Genomic DNA, 20,798 nt, shown 5'->3' with positions numbered 1-20,798 from the left:
CTTCCACGGGCCACGGCGTCCTGAGGAAGCCCCATCGCTCAGCTCCTCCCATTGTCAAGCCCACACGCCTGGGCTGGGGGCTCAGTGCTTGCTGCCCTGTGGCGAAGCTGGCCCTGCTTCCCTCTGTGTGCAGCGGAGTGGGGGTTGCCCACCTGTCATCAGGCACCCGTGTGTGAGCGTAAATGCGAGAGGCAATGGTGAGATATCCTCGCAGGTGTGGTGAGAATGCACATCAAAGTCAGGCAGGGAGCTGCAGGCACTTACATTTCATCCTGTTTCACGAGCTGGTTGGCTAGAATTCTATTTTCCCAATTGGGTGTTCACTTATAAGAGTTACATATTACACACACTCATGGGGAAAATACTGAGGAGGGTCTTCCTGCCCTTAGGGGCATGTCTACATTTCTTCATCTCTCCAGTGAGCTCAGCCCTCGGTCAGGCAAGGCCAGCAGTCAAGCTGCAAAGGGCCAGGGGGCCTGGGTCCAGCCACACCCCGTGCACCTGGGACACAGCCAGGGCCTCCTTCCCGGCTGCCCTTGGTGCCTCTACAGGCACCGCCCCTTACAGAGAGCTGGTGGATCCACAGATGTCCCATGAGCTCCCAGAGCCGCAGCAGCACTCCCAGTTCTGGCGCCCACCCGGTCTGGCAATCTCACCTATGTATAGCCCCCTGGGGTCAGCGAAGTGGGTGGGAGCACACAGTGCCCACAGGGATGAGAAGAAACCATTAGAGTTCCCATTGGGTGCAGTTTTACTTATGCTGGGTGAGGTGTGGATTGCAGTGGCCGGGTCCCTGGGCTGCTGGCCAGATGGTCACATGTGACAGTGTGTGTGAGCACAGTCCTGCATGTGTGGTTGTTAAATTAACAGATGCAATTCAGTGGGGCACACACTCTTTTTTGTGCTATGTTGAGTGATTGAAAGCAAGAGGAAACCACTTGGAACCCTCCTGAAACTCTCCTGTGCGTGGGGATCAGCTGAGGATGTTGGGAGGAGCAGATTCTAGCTTGGTTGGCAGCTTCCCTCGGCGAGGGTCTGTGGTTCCCATGAGTGCTGAGGAGGCCCCCACTGCTGAAACAAGCCCAACAAGCCCTTCCTACCGCCCTGTGGTACTTAATGGAGGCATTTGATGAGCTGGTTTTTTAAATCCTTTTGCTCAGCCTGGATCTTACCTGATGAACTCCAGATCTCTGGGGCAGACACAGGCGCTGGGGCTCCGTGGACCCCCTGTTTGGTTCTCACAGCAGCTGAGTTGCAGAGCTGCAGGGTCCTATGTGGCCACAGCCTCATCCTTCACACGTGGGGACCTCCCTGTCCGTGGGCCAGGCTCTGCCCTCATGTATGGCTCTGAGTGTGATGGTTGATTAGCACTGGGGCTCTAGGCAGAGAGGATGGTGGGGTCTCAGCCCTCCGCGCTGGGCCACTGGCCTCCAGCTGTGCTCGTCCCCCTCCCCTGCCACGTGGCATGAGGACCAGGTGCCCTGGCTCCCGCCCCACTCCTGCACTCCAGAGGCTGAGTCCCGACAAGGCACTGGGCATGCGGCCGGACACACCTGCTATCCTGTGGGACGCCCAAGCCCTGTGCCTGGCCAGCTGCCTGCTCTGGAGCCCCCAGGGCGGCTTTCCCTGACTCTCCCCGAGGAGGAGGCAACGCTTCTGATGATCCAAAGGCGTCTTTCTGAACTGCGCTTCCTTCATCTGCTGACAAAGCTGATAGACTTATCTTTGACTAATTAAACTTCCCTCCTGATCAATACTTCCTAGGAATTTTACATTTTGTTGCTTGCTGTCCAGGAACACCAGGCCTGGTCCGTTCCCCAGCTCCCGGGACACGGCAGCAGCCCCTGCGGGAGATTGGGCCACGCCCACCTGCTCTCTTCCGAGAAGGCCGCTTCCTCCGCGGCTGTGGTGGTTTCCACTGTGTTCCTCTCCTCCTCCGGGCCAGCAAACCTTCATACAGATATTTTATGAATCTTAAAAACTATCATTTTTATTCAAATAACTTTAGTTAAACTAAAACTACATATATTTTTTTGGAAGTGGGAAAAATTATTAAAATAAAGTACTATAAAACTTTACAAGTTAAAAAAAAATGCCTGCCTAATTTTCTTTTAAAAACATGCCTTATATAAATCCTACAGAAACTGCTCAGGAACAATTATTCAACATTTTATTATTTTTTTGCATAAATGAATCAAATCCTTATTGGTTGAGCACAGATCTCCTGTGCACATGCGAGCACTACACGTGCATTTTAGGATTGTCTTGAGCAGGAGGCGTGCGTCACCTGTCCCTACCCCTGGCTCCTGCCCTCACACCATTTTTTTGTGTTTCCACTTTGTCCCTACAGACAAAAACCGCTATTGCTCTGTCGTACGATGAAGAGTCTGAAAATGCCTATGACATCCGGCTGAAGCTGACCAAAGAGGTGCTGACAATTCAGAAACAAGATGTCATCTGTGTGGGCGGAAGCCACCAGAGCAGGAATGTAAGTGCTGCCACTTGAGGGAGGTCTCGGAGTGTTTCGGACGAGCCCCATGAACGGTCTTTGAAAAGTGTGGTCCAAGAATGATTGCTGAGCAAAAGCTGCTACTCGTTATTTAAATATCCCCAACTACTGGCTTTGACTGTGTCACAAAATAAAATACAATTTTTAAGGTCGTATTATTTATTCTCTCCCTGACTTTCTTATTTGCCAATATATTTTCCATGTAAATCTTTATGTAAAAAATAGACCCAATCCTGGCATGTGCCTGTAATCCCAGCTACTTGGAGAGGCTGAGGCAGGAGAATCGCTTGAACCCGGGAGGCGGAGGTTTCAGTGAGCCGAGATGGCACCACTGCACTCCAGCCTGGGCAATAGAGCGAGACTCCATCTCAAAAAAAAAAAAAAAAAAAGGAAAAAATGAAAAAGAAATAGCCCCAAATGCCACCATGTGAGATGTGGAATGTTTTCAGTGTGTTTTTGAAAATATTCCAAAAACCATTTCCATTCCTACGTTCTAGGTTGGCCCTTTCTGAGGGCACAGGCTTAGGAGACCCTGTGTTTATTTGGTTTTCTGAGTCCTCCTGCCTTTACCTTGGAAATAAAATGAAGGGGGCATTTGCCCCCTTACTCGCAATCCTGTGATCGGTGTTTCTGAAAGAGGTGCAGACGTTAGCAAAGTATGACAGGTTTCCCAAGAAGGTCCACAAAGATCCCACCGTAAACCGTTCTGCTGTAGATGTGTATTGTGTACAAGTGGCTCCTGTGAGCATCCTGGCTCACACCTTCAGTTTGGAGCCCCTCCTTCTGTAGCTGGCACCCGGTCCGCCCTCCTGCTCCCCGACATGTCCCCTGTGGCTCAACGAGGCGAAGGCTCCGGGATGGGGGTAGGGTTCCCCTTTCGGTTGCTCTTCCCTGGAACCCCAGCCCCAGTACCACATCCCACCACCTGCCCTCTTCCTTCTGGCTCCAGGACTGCATCTGTCTTGGTCTGTTTGAGTTGCTGTAACAAAATACCTGAGCTGGATAATTTACAAAGAACAGAAATGCATGGCTCACAGTTCTGGAGGCTCAGAGCACAGGATCAAGGTGCCCACAGGCTGGGTGGTCTGGTGAGCGTCTGCTCTCTTTCCAGACAGCGCCTTGAATGCTGCATCCTCCAGAGATGGACGATCACTGTGTCCTTGCATGACAGGAGGAGGAAGGGGTGAGATCTCTCTGCCCACAGCCCACACCCTGGCACCACTGCCCTGGGTAGTAAGCTTCCACGTGAGCTTTGGAGGAGACACAGACATTCCAACCACGACCTCTGCATTCAAGAGGCCACTGTTGGTCTTCATGGGCTCATAGGAGATTCCCACAACCCTGAGGCTTTTTTTCCCCGAAATGTAGATAAATCTCTTGTCTGCTTTTATGTCGTCTAATCACTAATCATTATTTTATTTCCTCCACTTGTTCTAAATACCTAATAAGAGTGGGCTTGAGCAAAGAAAAAAATCAAGGTTTTGTAATCATTTTAAACTTACCCTGCTTAATAGAGATTTTTAACTATAGAAAATCTCAAAGTAAAAACACTAAATGTTTTTATGCTGTATTGGCTAGAAAAAAAATAAATTACCTTTTGAAAGTCTATAGCATCAGGTTATCTACCAAAAGTTAGGTTATTGGTGAAAATGAAAGACTCCTTAAGAAAAATGGGCCTATGCACATATATATAGACTTATGCATACAATTTTAGGTGAATTATTGACTCCAAACCTCTGGTTACGTTTGTATTCTCACCTGCACATTGGAGAAGACAACATTAACGGGTAGATGTGTGTTTTGTTTTCTTGAACCTGCTGAAAATAGAACCACATTATCCGTTAATGATAGACGACCATAAAACGAAAAGAGCAAAAGTAGCTTTACCTTTAACAAAGCCAACAGGTCTCTAAATTCTGTCCGTGTGTCCTGCAGTGCAGAATCTGAATTGATGTATTATTTTACTTCCTATTCCTTTATAGGGACATGAAGTGTGGATGTCAAGGATCTCGGGATTCTGTCTCCCAGAGACAGTGTGGGCTTTCAGGAGGGGAGAGCTGGCTTCCTCTTACCTTTCAGAATTTCCATTTAGATTGCCTTTTTTTTAATATAATTGTCATTGTGCAGTAGATGTTCTTTTAATTTATAAGTCCATGTTGGTACTTTGAATTAATGTGGTAAGATGCTGTATATTACACTTGTTATGTTAGGTCACGGTAGATTTGCAGTTGGAAGGTATTTTAGAAAATTTCACATCTTCATTTTACTATTTAGGAAATTAAGATTCAGGAAGAAGAAGATATGTGTCTAGTATTACAAAGTTACCCGCAGAGTTAAGACAGCAATGGGCACAACTCTGCTAATTTATAATCTAAGGGATGCTCTCTGATAAATTAGTGAAGACCACACAAGAAACAGACAACCACAAGCAGCACCAACACAAGCAGTGTGGGGTGACTATTAAAATAGTGTGAGTTTAGAGAGGGCTTCAATCACGGAAACTGGTGTGAGGTGATTTAACCTGTGCATCAGGGGACAGTTCAGGGGCTGAGCCAGAGAGGAGGGCATGGGCTCGCTCTCTCGCTGTCTCTCTCTGTCTCTCTCTCTCTCCTGCATGGAAGCAGAAAGCCCAAAAAGTCACATCTTCTGTGAGTGAACTTGAAAAACAATCTGTCCCTTAGAAAAGGCACAGTCAGAACACTCACCTGGAAGAGAGACAAAGACACAAATCCCGAAGGATCCCAACCCCCCATCTGCCCCCATGGGGGTTTGGTGCTGAGATTTATGGCATAGAAACCTCCAGTGGAAAATAAAGTTTAATGTTTCAGATTTGGAGGTTCCCCAGGTACAAAGTAGAGGCAAAATGCACATTCTCTCCAGCACAATCTACTCTAAGTAAGGCCTCAGGCCATTGCCAAGTGTAAGGTCACAGGACCCTGTGGAGACCCTAAAATTATTTGTTAATGCAGAAATGGACTCACTGACAATTCAGGTTAAAAATGATCTGATTACAATATAAAGTACTTGGATTTATTATGTTTCAAAACATAAAATAGGATATATAAATATGAAAAAGGAACAAAGGGCTATAAAAAGTGATCCAGCAGATGTGAAAACACACCAAGACAATATCTAGAAATTAAAAACAATACCTGAAATGAACCTCCATGAACAATTTAAATAACATGTTAGGTACCAACGAGAAGCATGAAGTATAAACAGAACTGAAGAAATCACACAGAATTGAGCACAAAGAGCTGGGAAACATGGAGGGAAATGGGCCTGGAGGGCAGCCCGGGGTGCTAAGGAGCAGAAGGAGGGTGGCAGGAGACAGAGGTCAAGGAGGCAGGGATGACAAGTCTACATAAGTGCTGGCAGATGGCAGCCCTCATGTTTAGATGGCCGACAGATAGCAAGAGGGGTAAATAAAAAGACAGCAGCACTTCCTTCTGGTGATGTGCACCTGCTCTTGTGCACACCTGCTCTTGTAATCATGGCTGTGCTGGCCTCATGAAGACTTTGGAGGACTTTCCTCTTTCCTCTTCCTAGAAGAGTTCGTGTAGCATTGCTGTTCTGTCTGTCCTATAGGAAGGCTTTGTCAGGGTAATGTAAATCTGTAGACGTAACTATTAGAATTCAAAGTACATCATGCGCTAGCCCTGACCTAACCTCTGACTGTTCCTGGGTAAATGCAGGTTAGGCCACTGCCCACACTCTGCTGATGCTGCATTATATGATATTGACCTTGCCACTCTGTTAGACTATATGTAGCTTAACATCAAAGACCACGGTGTTTTCTGTTTCCTATGTGTATCTTTACAATTGTGCAAATGAGACTAAAGCCATTTTTGAATGATTGAGCGCATAAGTAAATAAAAAGACGTATTTTAGAATATGCAAATTAAGACCATTAAATAACATATAGTAATGTACTAATCGAGTCAGTCTCAAGCCTTTGAGCCTTCAAAAGGCAGGCAATTACAGTGGTCCACTGAGCTTGTGAAAATCATTTTTAGAATGTAGGTATATTGCTTCTATAGCAACCAACGTGAAGGAAACCCAAGATCTGTGATTTGAATTTGAATTGAAGAAGTTAAAGTCTCTCAGATTGTTGAATGGAGCATGACACTTGCAAACATGTAGGAGTTTATGATAAATTCTATGCACAATATACAAAATTCTACACTTGTTTGTCAGAAAGTCAACATTTCATGACTACTTTATCTAAATTTATATCTGTATTTCACACCCAAGCTGCTTCTTATTCTTTGGGTCCAAAATCAGGAGTAGACATCGCTTCTGCTTTACTTTTTTTACATTCTAACCTTAATCTTTATTATTTTATGTCCTTAAATTTAGACAAATGACGAATTTCTCTTACAATATTTTATAATTCAGCCAAAATACAAGTAATTTAGTAGCAACCCTTTTAAGCTAATCGGACACTTTATCAGCATTCTGTATTTTTCTGTTGGTAACTTTATTGACAAACATTTATTAGTTTGTTAACTCTTCCATTTTTCTCAGATCCCAGCACAAAATCTGTTTCTTTCCAGTTTCTGAAAACCAGTTTCTGTGTGCTTCTCCATGCACTGAGTCTGCTCTGATACCTGTGTGTATCACCTCACCTGTCTCTCTTGGTTGGGTCCCACTCCCCCGGCACCTCTGGTCCTGCTCAGGGCATGTGAGCTCTCGTTAGTCCATTAGGGAAAGGTCTGATGGACACCTCGACCTGTGCTCCACAGAGCTCATCAGTGTAGGGCAAACATGCGTGTTTACAAATGGAATACTACATAAGAAGAATGGCTATTGTCCTAGAAACTAGAAAACAGGAAGCAAAACAGCTGCATTCGGAGCTTTCATTTGTCAGTGACTCGCCCACTGGTGGAAGAATCATATAAGCTCATTAGAGTGTGTCCATAGTGAAACTGTAATATGAATTCTTCCCTCGTTATGTTCTACCCCAGGGAATACCAGATGTCTTGCTGATTGCCTGGCTGGCTTTAAGTGGGAGGATATCCTTCTTACGAAAATCACTAACTACACTTCTGCAAGGCATCCATTCTTTTTTTTTTTTTTTTGAGACGGAGTCTTGCTCTGTCGCCCAGGCTGGAGTGCAGTGGCGCAATCTGGGCTCACTGCACACTCTGCCTCCTGGGTTCACGCCATTCTCCTGCCTCAGCCTCTCCGAGTAGCTGGGACTACAGGCGCCCGCCACCACGTCCGGCTAATTTTTTTTGTATTTTTAGTAGAGACGGGGTTTCACCGTGGTCTCGATCTCCTGACCTTGTGATCCGCCCACCTCGGCCTCCCACAGTGCTGGGATTACAAGCGTGAGCCATCGTGCCCAGCCAAGGCATCCATTCTTATTTGAAATTGATTTCTCTTGTGTTTAAAATGGCCACTGGCCTTTTTCTTGGATGAATTTATTTCCAAAAGATTTGTCTCCACAGTGGAGAATGGCATGGCGAGGCAGTATGACTGGAACATAAACTGTAAGACACAAAGTGCCGGGAAAAAAGCAGGTAAATTTGGAAGCAAGTAATTTGTGAAATTTCACAGGTATGCGGCTGAAGGCTGCAAGGATGAACCAGGGCTTTGAAATTCATACCTTCAGGAGAAAAGTGGACAGTCTCACTGAAAAGGCTTCTGAAACAATTAACAAAATGCAGTCGTCAGCAAATCATCACTTGGATAGTGGCCGACTCTTACAAAATTCACCTTCGCCTTAGTTTTCAACACTATTGAGTTAGCTCATTAAAATGTTATTTAATGGTACCCAGAATAGAGTTCACTTTAATAAGGAAAGTTCTGGTTTAAAGAATATGAAAACCTTAAAATAATGAACAGTTTGGCTGTATTCATTATAAAAGTTTACACCAAGGTTTAGTTTAAAATAATAGTTTACACTTTGGGAGGCCGAGGCAGGAGGATCATGAGGTCAGGAGTTTGAGACTAGCCTGACCAACATGGTGAAACCCTGTCTCTACTAAAAATACAAACATTAGTCCGGTGCGGTGGCAGGTCCCTGTAATCCCAGCTACTCAGGAGGCTGAGGCAGAAGAATCGCTTGAACCCAAGAGGTAGACGTTGCCGTGAGCCGAGATTGTGCCATTGCACTCCAGCCTGGGCGACACAGCAAAACTCCGTCTCAAAATAGTAATAATAATAATAGTTTACATATGTTTGTGTACGAGGGTGTATGCTCACAGCAGCACACTTTATAAAGAAATCAAATATTGCGTCACTCAAATAGAAATTTCAATAACTAAAATCTAACAGCAAAGAGACTGCCTTTTCCTGGTACTGGCTGTGCCCAAGGATCATTTTAGAGAGAAAGTGTAACAACCACCTGACCACCACCTGATGGTTGCCTGGCGTTCTGGGGCTGGGGCCCGTCTCCTGCCCTGCTTGTGTCTGCTCTGTGTTACGGTTGTGAAGAGCGAAGTCGAAGGGCGATGATAGGCCCATTCGCATCCGTGACTAATCTTGGTGGGTGCCCAGCTGACTGGCAGGAGCAGTGCTGCCAGGTGTGGAGCTGGTGGGTGAGAGGCAGCTGACATGGACAGACACCCCTGCTCCTCATCACCTGCCCTGATAGTGCAGGCCAGGCTGACCAGGAAAGCTGCCAGCCCCAGGTCCCTGGATCACTTGGGATAGCTCCCCTGGAGGGCCAGGCCCATCAGCACAGGAGCTGGGGGACGAGAGCTTAGGTTGGAAAAGCCCTGGAAGCTAATTCAGAGGAGAAGAGCATCTTCAGGTTCCTCCTGTACCCCATCAGGGATCCAGGCAGAGGCTCCGGATGGACCAGAGACTCTGATGCCAGGATGCAAACATCATAAAGTCGTGGCGGCTGGGGGCCTGGTTCCTGACTGCAGCTCCCAGAGACCCCAGTGCACTGTCCCCGCATCAGGTCGGGGCTACGGGGCCGCTCCCCCATGATGCCCACCAAGGACAGCTTTTGTCATTCCTGGCCTGTGCTTAGACGTGAAGAAACTCATAAATCAGGGCTTTGGGTGTGAGAAGCCAGATCCAACTCCTCAAGAAGGTAGAATACTATGGAATCATTGATTTTTTAAAATTTAGGAGTTATCGTACACTTTTCAAAACTCTAATCCTAGGATATTGAAATCCTTCTAATAAGGATTTAACATCCAAATTAAGCAAATATGCACAAGAGTTTTCAAGTAACTCTTCTTAGTTTGAAATCATTGCATCCAGACACTGAGAAATAGTTTACTTACTTCAGATGGCAAATCCAGGCTCCCTCAGCCTATTTAGGAAATTTTATTTGAGTGAATTATTTTTAAAAAGTGGAGAGAGATTCAACGCCCCATTCTGAAAAATGCCTTATAGAGTGTTTGCTAAAGCAAAGGGAACGTCCAACTCTGTGGAAGAAGCAATGCCTCCTGACTCAACAGCCCCTCACATAGCCCCAGGACGAAGTCTGTTAGCACGTTGTTTTCTGAAATAAAACTCTATTGAGTATTTTTGAAAGTATCTTTCATGTGTGGGTGTGAAATAGGATACTTCAGAATTGTTTTTCTATAAATTTCTAATTTTTAAAATTTAACTTTCAAGCCCTTCAATTATAGAGAGAAAAAAAACCCTTATTTTTAGGTCCCTAGCGTTTCCCACATCTCCATTCTCTTCCTACAGGAGTGAGGCCAGGCCTGTGTGAGGAGTAAGACCTCCAGGGAAGGGAAGGGGATCGCCGAGGACCTGGGGAGAGAGCAGGGGGATTAACACCCCAGGTCATCCTGTCCTCACCACAAGAATGGTTTTGAGCTGAACAAACCTGTGGCTGGTGGCCACGGCACAGGAGCAGTGTTTTACCTGTAGAACTGATTGAAATCTTTCTGGAAATTGCAGTATTAAAATCTGAACATGAGTTTGCAGCCATAACAAATTTAAATTTAGTGTTAAGTCCACAGTTTAAATATCTGAAGTGGAATTGTGAGGCCCATTCATACATGTAATTCAGTAATAACTTGAAGAACAATGTTTTAGAAGACCAGAATAAGAAATCTGATCTTATATACCCCCAAACCACTTTTTTGTTGATGAGAAATGTATAACTGTTAAGTTAACTATGTCATAGAAAATAGCTCCTTCTTAAAATATGTGGTCAGAAGATAATGTGGATATAGCTATGTCCTATTATTAATATAATGATGCTGCTACCAAGATGTGAACATTAATTAAATGTCATAACATAGTTTGGGATTAAATGATAAAATGCAGAATAATATTTTATGAAAGATTTTATCTGATATGTTTGTGAAAAGAAAAGCAAGATTGAATTTGAAAATAATTTATTGAACAATTACCTTAGATTCCAACTTCAGTTCTGTAGAGGTTTGATGATACATTCGATTGTATTCTGAATTTGTTCCTTTGGTGAGTTCCTGGAGCCCCTGAGTATGGTACGTGAGGAGGCCATGATTATGGGGGAACGCGTGGAATAGGGGAGTCAGGCCATAGATTAGATTCATAATGAGCCTCAGGGCAGCTCACGATCCGCACCTGCTTGTGGGTCCTTGACTTTAAGGGGTATGTATTGGGAGGGGAATGAGGCAGCAGACTGTTTTCGTTGCATTAGAAATGCCTTTTGATGACATTAGTTTGTGTAGATATCAGCTGACAGAGCACTATGGAAATGTACCCCGAACCTCACAGTGATAAGCTGTGGATTGACTCTGGGGTCATAAAATAATTAGGACGTACGAGGCAGGACAACTTCAGCCAGGCTGCTGTGTGAAAAGTTCCAGTCAGAAGCTGCAGAAGTTTTCCCATTTACTTTTTATCACCCAGTAAGTTTTATAAACCTTGGTTTGAAAATTAAAGCTCCTAGATAGGCTAATGTTAAAATGTTAGAACCTTCATAATTATATACTGTTCATTTATAAAAGTGTGAAAGCACAAATTGGCTGAGCCTTTTCTCTCAACTTTGACACACTGAAGTCCTTGGTGTTTGAATGAGGTGGTTTTAAAATAACAATTTTTCATGGATCAAACTAACCACCTTGGTATTTTTGTTAAACCTGATGGTCTGTAAGGTGCTTTGCACAGTGATCTTCCTTGACTCCTGTTGAGGCAGCTTGGGCTCCACCGTAATAAGGAACCACAGGTGGGCTGGCTTAGGCAGCAGGGACTCCCTTCTCACCGTTCTGGGAGGTGGAAGTCCAACTCCAAGGTGCTGTGGGTTTGGTTACTGGCGAAGGGCTGCCTTCCTGGCTTGCAGATGAAGGCCTTATAGTTGTGTCCTCATATAGTTACTGGCAAGGGCTGGCTTCCTGGACTGCAGGCAAAGGCCTTATATGTGTGTCCTCACATGGTAGAGACAGCGAGGTGGGGGTGGGGAGAGAAAGAGCAAGAGAGAGAGAGGAAAAAAAGAAAAAAAAGAGAGAGAGCGAGAGAACGCTGTATCTGCTGTCTTTTCCTGTTCCTTTAAGGACACCAACCCTGTCAGATAGGGCCCGCCTGAATGACCTCATCTGACTTTGGTTACCTCCTACAGGCCCTACCTCCAATGCAGTCACACTGGGGGTCAGGACTTCAACATGGATTTTAGGGGGACACGGTCCCATTCCCAGCACTTCCTATTAGGGCTCACAGTACAGCTCTCACTTTCCAGATGCAGAAACTTGATTTTAGAGAGATTTAGAGACCTAAATATCTAAATGGCTGGTTCAAATGTACACAGAAAGGAACATTTCAAGGGACTGCACAAAGCAGATATGACATAAATATTATTCTGTCTTAGCTAAAATCATAGAGAACAAGCTCTTCGCATTCTAGTAAACAAATACTTACGTTGGTTTTTAATGCTGTAATTATTTTCTTACCTATCTTGTTAAGAATATTAGTCCAGATTTTACCACAGGTGATCAGTTTCTTGATATTTTCTTTGAAATATCAAGGATATTTTAGGATATTTCAGGATATCTTCCTGACATGTATAAGTGAGTCAAATGACAGTTTTAAAATGTCATTCTTTGGCAGTCTATTGGGGCAGAAACTAACTTGTCTCTTCTCAAAATATATTTTCTCTCATCTTGTACTTGCTTGCATGAGTTTCAAATACACTGACAGCTACAATTTTTAAATGTTATTGAGCATTTTCAGAAATTCCATACAGAGAGGCCTCCAGTTACTATGACGTAGATAATTCAATTTTCTCATCTTCCATAGCACAGAAAAGTTCTTAGAAGCATAAGACTGTTTGCTGTGTCACACAGAGGAGCGGCTAGTAGGTTGGATGGATGCCTTTCTCCCCACTCCCTCACTTGGCCATGAACACTACAGAATTTAGTGTCTGCTGAGGAAGGGAATGAATCCCCCCTTGTTTCTGCAGTTCACGCTCATTGTGAGATGCATTCTGGCCTGCAAAGTCAACTGTCCATGTGTTGAGGAGGAAAACGGTGTGCTTGCCACATGCAGGAGTAACTCCCTCTCCCTCCTCTATAGAGAATATCCTTGGAAACCTTCTGTCCACACAATGGGATTTATTTATTCAGCTTTATTGAGCTATAACTAATAAAAATTGTACATGCTTAAGGTGTACAGGGTATGTTCTCATATGCATATACATTGTGAAATGCACACTAGAAACAAGCTAATACATACACCTCTTACAGTTACCTTTGTTTATTGTGGTGAGGACACGTAAGGTTTATTCTCTTAGCAAACTTTAAGGAAATATGGTATTATTAACCATAGTCACCATGCTTTCCATTAGAGCCGCAGAACTTGTTCACCTTACAGCTGAAATGTTGCACCCTTTGGCCTGCACCTCCGCCCCCCTACCCCGAACCCCCTGGTAACCACGGTTCTACCCTCCGCTTCTGCGTTCAACGTCCTTAGATTCCACGTGCAGGAGAGACCGTGTGGTATTTGTCTTTCTGCGCCTGGCTTATTCCACTCGGCACAATGTCCTCCAGGCTCATCCGTGTTGCCACAGATGGCAGGAGTTCATTATGACTGGAGGATGTTCCATTCGGTGTATCTGCTGCATTTTCTTTATTCTCACATCTGCTGGTGGACAGTTGGGTTGTGTCCATATCTTGGCTGTTGTCAGTAATGCTTTGATGAGCAGGTTAAGAGCCTGTTACTCTGTCCATTGGCGCAGTGTGGCTGGGAAGCATCTGTGGCGTTTCAGGTAAATACTGAGAATGTGGGTGTGATGAGAGGCCGTGGTATGGACCTCCCAGGAGTGGCTCTGACTTTGCTGTTCACAGTATCTGGAATACAGCCGAAGACCAAGAAAAAGCCAAAACGATCACTCTGTAGCAAAGTCCCTGAAATACGGCTCTTTTTCTATGTATAAAATTATTTTTGTCAGTTAAAAATATTATATGTCCAAAAAAGATCAAAATAGTAAAATTTCCAATTAAAGTGTTATTTGCTGTGTCCCCATATACACACTTTAACACAGGTATATTTGCTCTAATTTTTGGTTTCTTTCCTTTGAGTTTATAAAGTATTTCCCCCTAGAAAGGACATTCCTGGGGTGTCTCAGGCTGGGAAGCCCTCACAGCAGCCTTCCTGCACCTGCACCTGCACCTGCACCGCTGGCTGGGGCGGGAGCTCCCAGGTCCCCCCTTCGGTGTGGGCTCTGCCACTGTCTTACTTCTTCGTCCTTGCTTTGCACAACAGATTCCTTTCAGAGCCATTCAGCCTGAATGTGCTCATGTTTCCACTTAGAACTCAAAGAATGTCTGTCACTTCTGTTTTTCCTGTAGTGTCTTTTTGAGGTAAAAGCACCCTTTGGCCACTGTCCATCTACCCCAGGCTGCCTCTGTGTGTCCTCTCAGAGCGGCGCCAGTCACCCGTGTCTACCTGAAGTTGGCAACAGTCGCATTCATCAGATTAGACCACAGCAAAACATAGGTGCATGGCTTAATGTGCAAGAGATTTGGAGATTTTTTGCCATTTCACTTGCCAGTTAAGGGCCTATTGTGCTTTTAGCTTTTTATCACAACCTACCTTTAAATATCCCAGGCACCTGTGGTCAGAGGATGTGAAAAAATTGATCATTCATGAATTAATATTGGTTGAAGATTGTCCCAACATGGCTGACTTCAGCAGAGATGCACAGTGAAGAGCGAGCCCGTCCTGGGTTTGGTGGGAAGAGAGCAGTTCTAAAACAGGACTGAGTGCTCTGCCCCACTACCCTTTCACCACCTTGGAGAAGGTGGGCCCCTCGTTTCTTCACGGAGCTCTGTTCCTCACAAGCAGAATGCAGATGGGATGACAGTTCTGTGGGGATTCTTCCTGGATTTCAGACAATGCCTGGAATGGGGCCTATTCTTTATCACTGTCGTCATTTTCATACGTGCAGTACCACAGAGTAAAGATTTGAAATAGTGTCATTACTGTCATATTTAGCCAAAGTTGCTTTGGAAATATAATTTAACAAGTATTTGGGTTTAAATGAAGAATTTGTTTTGGATTCACTTTCTGATAGTGCATTTTAACCTAAACTTGGTTTGTTTTCTAAAATTTTTTAAAGCACAGAACTGTTACACTTCGCAGACAGCCAGTTGGCGGCTTGGGCCTGAGTATAAAGGTATGGAAATGGTTTTCTCTATTCCTGCTTTGTATTTTTGAAGAACTTTCCAGTGTGAATCTTGATAACCATGTTTCTTTCTGATGGCTTTGTCTTTCAGGGAGGTTCTGAGCACAACGTCCCCGTCGTCATATCAAAAATATTCAAAGACCAAGCAGGTAAAAACAGCCAAAATGACCTGTGTATGCATCACAGCCATTTGTAAGATAAATTACTGAAAATGATAAAAATCAGCAGATATGTGTTTTGCTCGATTACCTAAACTTCCGTTTTATTTTTGTAGCTGTGTCTTGTTTCAAAGGATGCTTCTTATGCCCTGATCTGAGGCTGCCCCTTTTAACCTCTGCTGATCCCTCTGGCCCTTAAGAGAGAGACTATTTCTCTGGTTGAGGTATCAGGTTATCCTCTAAAGATATCGATGATTCAGGGGTTTGAATGCTGATTTTAAGGTATGTTAAAAATTGAGGAGAATTACATGTAGATGGAAAAGTTCATGGTATTCATTGAAGTATCTGACACGCAAGTCTCCGAGCATAAGAATATAACGAGCCTGTAGCAGGACTAGCTGACCGCACTCAGGCGGGGCTGAAACGCCGGCCGTTCTGCACTTGGCAGCTGGCGGTACTGCACTGACTACCACCTCGATCCATGAAATGAAACACTGGCTATGGGAATAATCATAAGCATAACTGACATTCATAGGGAGAGATTACTCTGTGTAGAATCGAAAAGTGAGGGTGGGACTTATGGCCACACAATTTTGGACATAATGTGCCCATTCGATTTTGGGCAGTGATGGTCAAGTCGTCTGAAGGTGGGTGCAGTGAGGGCCCCGATGGTCAGGTCCTCTGAAGGTGGGTGCAGTGAGGGCAGTGATGGTCAAGTCCTCTGAAGGTGGGTGCAGTGAGGGCAGCGATGGTCAAGTCCTCTGAAGGTGGGTGCAGTGAGGGCAGCGATGGTCAGGTCCTCTGAAGGTGGGTGCAGTGAGGGCTGCAATGGTCAAGTCCTCTGAAGGTGGGTGCAGTGAGGGCAGCGATGGTCAGGTCGTCTGAAGGTGGGTGCAGTGAGGGCAGCGATGGTCAGGTCCTCTGAAGGTGGGTGCAGTGGGGGCAGCGATGGGCAGGTCAGCCATGTGTGGTGCAGGAGATCATGTTCTGCTGCTGAGATTGTCTCAGTGGGATTTGAATTCCCCACAGCAGCTCTGAACATGTTCTCAGGGAAGAGAGGCTTCCACAGAGTGCGTCGCCATGAAATTGGCATCCGGATAAAGATTCTTTTTCGGCAGAAGGACATTTAACAGTCAGGTCAGCAACATATTTTTCTCCTTTTTGAGCAAGCTTACAAACCTGCCATTAAACTTGCAGCAGATGGGATTCCATTTAATCAGGAATTAGGGGCCAGCAAGCCCCGAAACCCAGAGGCAGTCTCAGCCTCAGAGGCAGCAGGGGCTGTTCAGAAGGAAACCTAGGAATTTCAGTGTTATAAGAAATACAGGTATCAGGATGATGCTGTCTTCATAAAATGTGTTAGGGAGGATTCCCTCTTCTTCTATCGATTGGAATAGTTTCAGAAGGAATGGTACCAGTTCCTCCTTGTACCTCTGGTAGAATTCGGCTGTGAATCCATCAGGTCCTGGACTCTTTTTGGTTGGTAAGCTATTGATTATTGCCACAATTTCAGAACCTGTTATTGGCCTATTCAGAGATTCAACTTCTTCCTGGTTTAGTCTTGGGAGGGTGTATTTGTCAAGGAATGTATCCATTTCTTCTAGATTTTCTAGTTTATTTGCATAGAGGTGTTTGTAGTATTCTCTGATGGTAGATTGTATTTCTGTGGGATCAGTGGTGATATCCCCTTTTTCATTTTTTATTGCATCTATTTGATTCTTTTCTCTTTTCTTCTTTATTAATCTTGCTAGCAGTCTATCAATTTTGTTGATCTTTTAAAAAAAACAGCTCCTGGATTCATTAATTTTTTGAAGGGTTTTTTGTGTCTCTATTTCCTTCAGTTCTGCTCTGATTTTAGTTATTTCTAGGCTTCTGCTAGCTTTTGAATGTGTTTGCTCTTGCTTTTCTAGTTCTTTTAATTGTGATGTTAGGGTGTCAATTTTGGATCTTTCCTGCTTTCTCTTGTGGGCATTTAGTGCTATAAATTTCCCTCTACACACTGCTTTGAATGTGTCCCAGAGATTCTGGTATGTTGTGTCTTTGTTCTTGTTGGTTTCAAAGAACATCTTTATTTCTGCCTTCATTTCATTATGTACCCAATAGTCATTCAGGAGCAGGTTGTTCAGTTTCCATGTAGTTGAGTGGTTTTGAGTGAGTTTCTTAATCCTGAGTTCTAGTTTGATTGCACTGTGGTCTGAGAGACAGTTTGTTATAATTTCTGTTGTTTTACATTTGCTGAGGAGAGTTTTACTTCCAACTATGTGGTCAATTTTGGAATATGTGTGGTGTGGTGCTGAAAAAAAATGTATATTCTGTTGATTTGGGGTGGAGAGTTCTGTAGATGTCTATTAGGTCCACTTTGTGCAGAGCTGAGTTCAATTCCTGGATATCCTTGTTAACTTTCTGTCTCGTTGATCTGTCTAATGTTGACAGTGGGGTGTTAAAATCTCCCATTATTATTGTGTGGGAGTTTAGGTCCCTTTGTAGGTCACTCAGGACTTGCTTTATGAATCTGGGTGCTCCTGTGTTGGGTGCATATATATTTAGGATAGTTAGCTCTCTTGTTAAATTGATCCCTTTACCATTATGTAATGGCCTTCTTTGTCTCTTTTGATCTTTGTTGGTTTAAAGTCTATTTTATCAGAGACTAGGATTGCAACCCCTGCCTTTTTTTGTTTTCCATTTGCTTGGTAGATCTTCCTCCATCCCTTTATTTTGAGTCTATGTGTGTCTCTGCATGTGAGATGGGTTTCCTGAATACAGCACACTGATGGGTCCTGACTCCTTATCCAGTTTGCCAGTCTGTGTCTTTTAATTGGAGCATTTAACCCATTTACATTTAAAGTTAATATTGTTATGTGTGAATCTGATCCTGTCATTATGATGTTAGTTGGTTATTTTGCTCGTTAGTTGATGCAGTTTATTTCTAGCCTCGATGGTCTTTATAATTTGGCATGTTTTCGCAGGGGCTGGTACCAGTTGTTCCTTTCCATGTTTAGTGCTTCCTTCAGGAGCTCTTTTAGGGCAGGCCTGGTGGTGACAAAATCACTCAGCGTTTGCTTGTCTGTAAAGTATTTTATTTCTCCTTCACTTATGAAGATCGTCCTGATACCAAAGCCTGGCAGAGACATAACCAAAAAAGAGAATTTCAGACCAATATCCTTGATGAACATTGATGCAAAAATCCTCAATAAAATACTGGCAAACCGAATCCAGCAGCACATTAAAAAGCTTATACACCGTGATCAAGTGGGCTTCATCCCTGGGATGCAAGGCTGGTTCAATATACGCAAATCAATAAATGTAATCCAGCATATAAACAGAACCAATGACAAAAACCACATGATTACCTCAATAGATGCACAAAAGGCCTTTGACAAAATTCAACAACCCTTCATGCTAAAAACTCTCAATAAATTAGGTATTGATGGGACGTATCTCAAAATAATAAGAGCTATCTATGACAAACCCACAGCCAATATCGTACTGAATGGGCAAAAACTGGAAGCATTCCCTTTGAAAACTGGCACAAGACAGGGATGCCCTCTCTCACCACTCCTATTCAACATAGTGCTGGAAGTTCTGGCCCAAGCAATCAGGCAGGAGAAGGAATTAAAGGGTATTCAATTAGGAAAAGAGGAAGTCAAATTGTCCCTGTTTGCAGATGACAAGATTGTATATCTAGAAAACCCCATCGTCTCAGCCCAAAATCTCCTTAAGCTGATTAGCAACTTCAGCAAAGTCTCAGGATACAAAATCAATGTACAAAAATCACAAGCATTCTTGTACACCAATCACAGACAAACAGCCAAATCATGAGTGAACTCCCATTCACAATTGCTTCCAAGAGAATAAAATACCTAGGAATCCAACTTACAAGGGATGTGAAGGACCTCTTCAAGGAGAACTACAAACCACTGCTCAATGAAATAAAAGAGGATACAAACAAATGGAAGAACATTCCATGCTTATGGGTTGGAAGAATCAATATCGTGAAAATGTCCATACTGCCCAAGGTAATTTATAGATTCAATGCCATCCCCATCAAGCTACCAATGACTTTCTTCACAGAATTGGAAAAAACTACTTTAAAGTTCATGTGGAACCAAAAAAGAGCCCACATCGCCAAGTCAATCCTAAGCCAAAAGAACAAAGCTGGAGGCATCACCCTACCTGACTGCAAACTATACTACAATGCTACAGTAACCAAAACAGCATGGTACTGGTACCACAACAGAGACATAGATCAATGGAACAGAACAGAGCCCTCAGAAATGATGCCGCATATCTACAACTATCTGATCTTTGACAAACCTGACAAAAACAAGAAATGGGAAAAGGATTCCCTATTTAATAAATGGTGCTGGGAAAACTGGCTAGCCATATGTAGAAAGCTGAAACTGGATCCCTTCCTTACACCTTATACAAAAATTAATTCAAGATGGATTAAAGACTTAAATGTTAGACCTAAAACCATTAAAATCCTACAAGAAAACCTAGGCAATACCATTCAGGACATAGGCGTGGGCAAGGACTTCATGTACAAAACACCAAAAGCAATGGCAACAAAAGCCAAAATTGACAAATGGGATCTAATTAAACTAAAGAGCTTCTGCACAGCAAAAGAAACTACCATCAGAGTGAACAGGCAACCTACAGAGTGGGAGAAAATTTTTGCAACCTACTCATCTGACAAAGGGCTAATATCCAGAATCTACAATGAACTCAAACAAATTTACAAGAAAAAAACAACCCCATCAAAAAGTGGGTGAAGGACATGAACAGATACTTCTCAAAAGAAGACATTTATGCAGCCAAAAAACATATGAAAAAATGCTCATCATCACTGGCCATCAGAGAAATGCAAATCAAAACCACAGTGAGATACCATCTCACACCAGTTAGAATGGCCATCATTAAAAAGTCAGGAAACAACAGGTGCTGGAGAGGATGTGGAGAAATAGGAACACTTTTACACTATTGGTGGGACTGTAAACTGGTTCAACCGTTGTGGAAGTCAGTGTGGCGATTCCTCAGGGATCTAGAACTAGAAATACCATTTGACCCAGCCATCCCATTACTGGGTATATACCCAAAGGACTATAAATCATGCTGCTATAAAGACACATGCACACGTATGTTTATTGCAGCACTATTCACAATAGCAAAGAATTGGAACCAACCCAAATGTCCAACAACGATAGACTGGATTAAGAAAATGTGGCACATATACACCATGGAATACTATGCAGCCATAAAAAATGGTGAGTTCATGTCCTTTGTAGGGACATGGATGAAACTGGAAAACATCATTCTCAGTAAACTATCTCAAGGACAAAAAACCAAACACCACATGTTCTCACTCATAGGTGGGAATTGAACAATGAGAACTCATGGACACAGGAAGGGGAACATCACAGTCAGGGACTGTTGTGGGGTGGGTAGAGGGGGGAGGGACAGCATTAGGAGATATACCTAATGCTAAATGACGAGTTAATGGGTGCAGCAAAACAACATGGCACATGGATACATATGTAACAAACCTGCACAT

The 20,798-nt window shown here is 43.7% G+C and overlaps 1 protein-coding gene and 1 long non-coding RNA gene across 9 annotated transcripts in view; one reads left to right on the top strand and one right to left on the bottom strand.

Moving 5' to 3' along the window:
- The window catches only part of SNTG2 (syntrophin gamma 2), a 400,470-nt gene that overhangs the window by 132,729 nt on the left and 246,943 nt on the right, over nucleotides 1-20,798 (top strand). For 6 of the 8 annotated variants that reach the window (XM_063622870.1, XM_063622867.1, XM_063622865.1 and 3 more), the window contains exons 2-4: nucleotides 2,351-2,488; nucleotides 15,024-15,080; nucleotides 15,181-15,238. In XM_063622870.1, the coding sequence (XP_063478940.1) occupies nucleotides 2,351-2,488; nucleotides 15,024-15,080; nucleotides 15,181-15,238 (253 nt within the window). The remainder of the gene's footprint in view (nucleotides 1-2,350; nucleotides 2,489-15,023; nucleotides 15,081-15,180; nucleotides 15,239-20,798) is intronic. The other 2 variants (XM_063622868.1, XM_063622869.1) reach the window with 1 other exon arrangement.
- LOC129467800 (uncharacterized) lies at nucleotides 1,289-14,523 on the bottom strand. The gene is made up of 4 exons (XR_008652473.1): nucleotides 14,498-14,523; nucleotides 4,268-4,326; nucleotides 3,545-3,668; nucleotides 1,289-1,378 (listed from the first exon to the last, which is right to left on the bottom strand). It is a non-coding gene; the product is annotated as an uncharacterized lncRNA (long non-coding RNA).

The sequence above is a fragment of the Symphalangus syndactylus genome, chromosome 18 (assembly GCF_028878055.3).
Source record: "Symphalangus syndactylus isolate Jambi chromosome 18, NHGRI_mSymSyn1-v2.1_pri, whole genome shotgun sequence".
NCBI lineage: Eukaryota > Metazoa > Chordata > Mammalia > Primates > Hylobatidae > Symphalangus > Symphalangus syndactylus.
The sequence above is the reverse complement of the archived record's forward strand: the minus strand, read 5'-3'. Positions and strand labels throughout refer to the sequence as shown.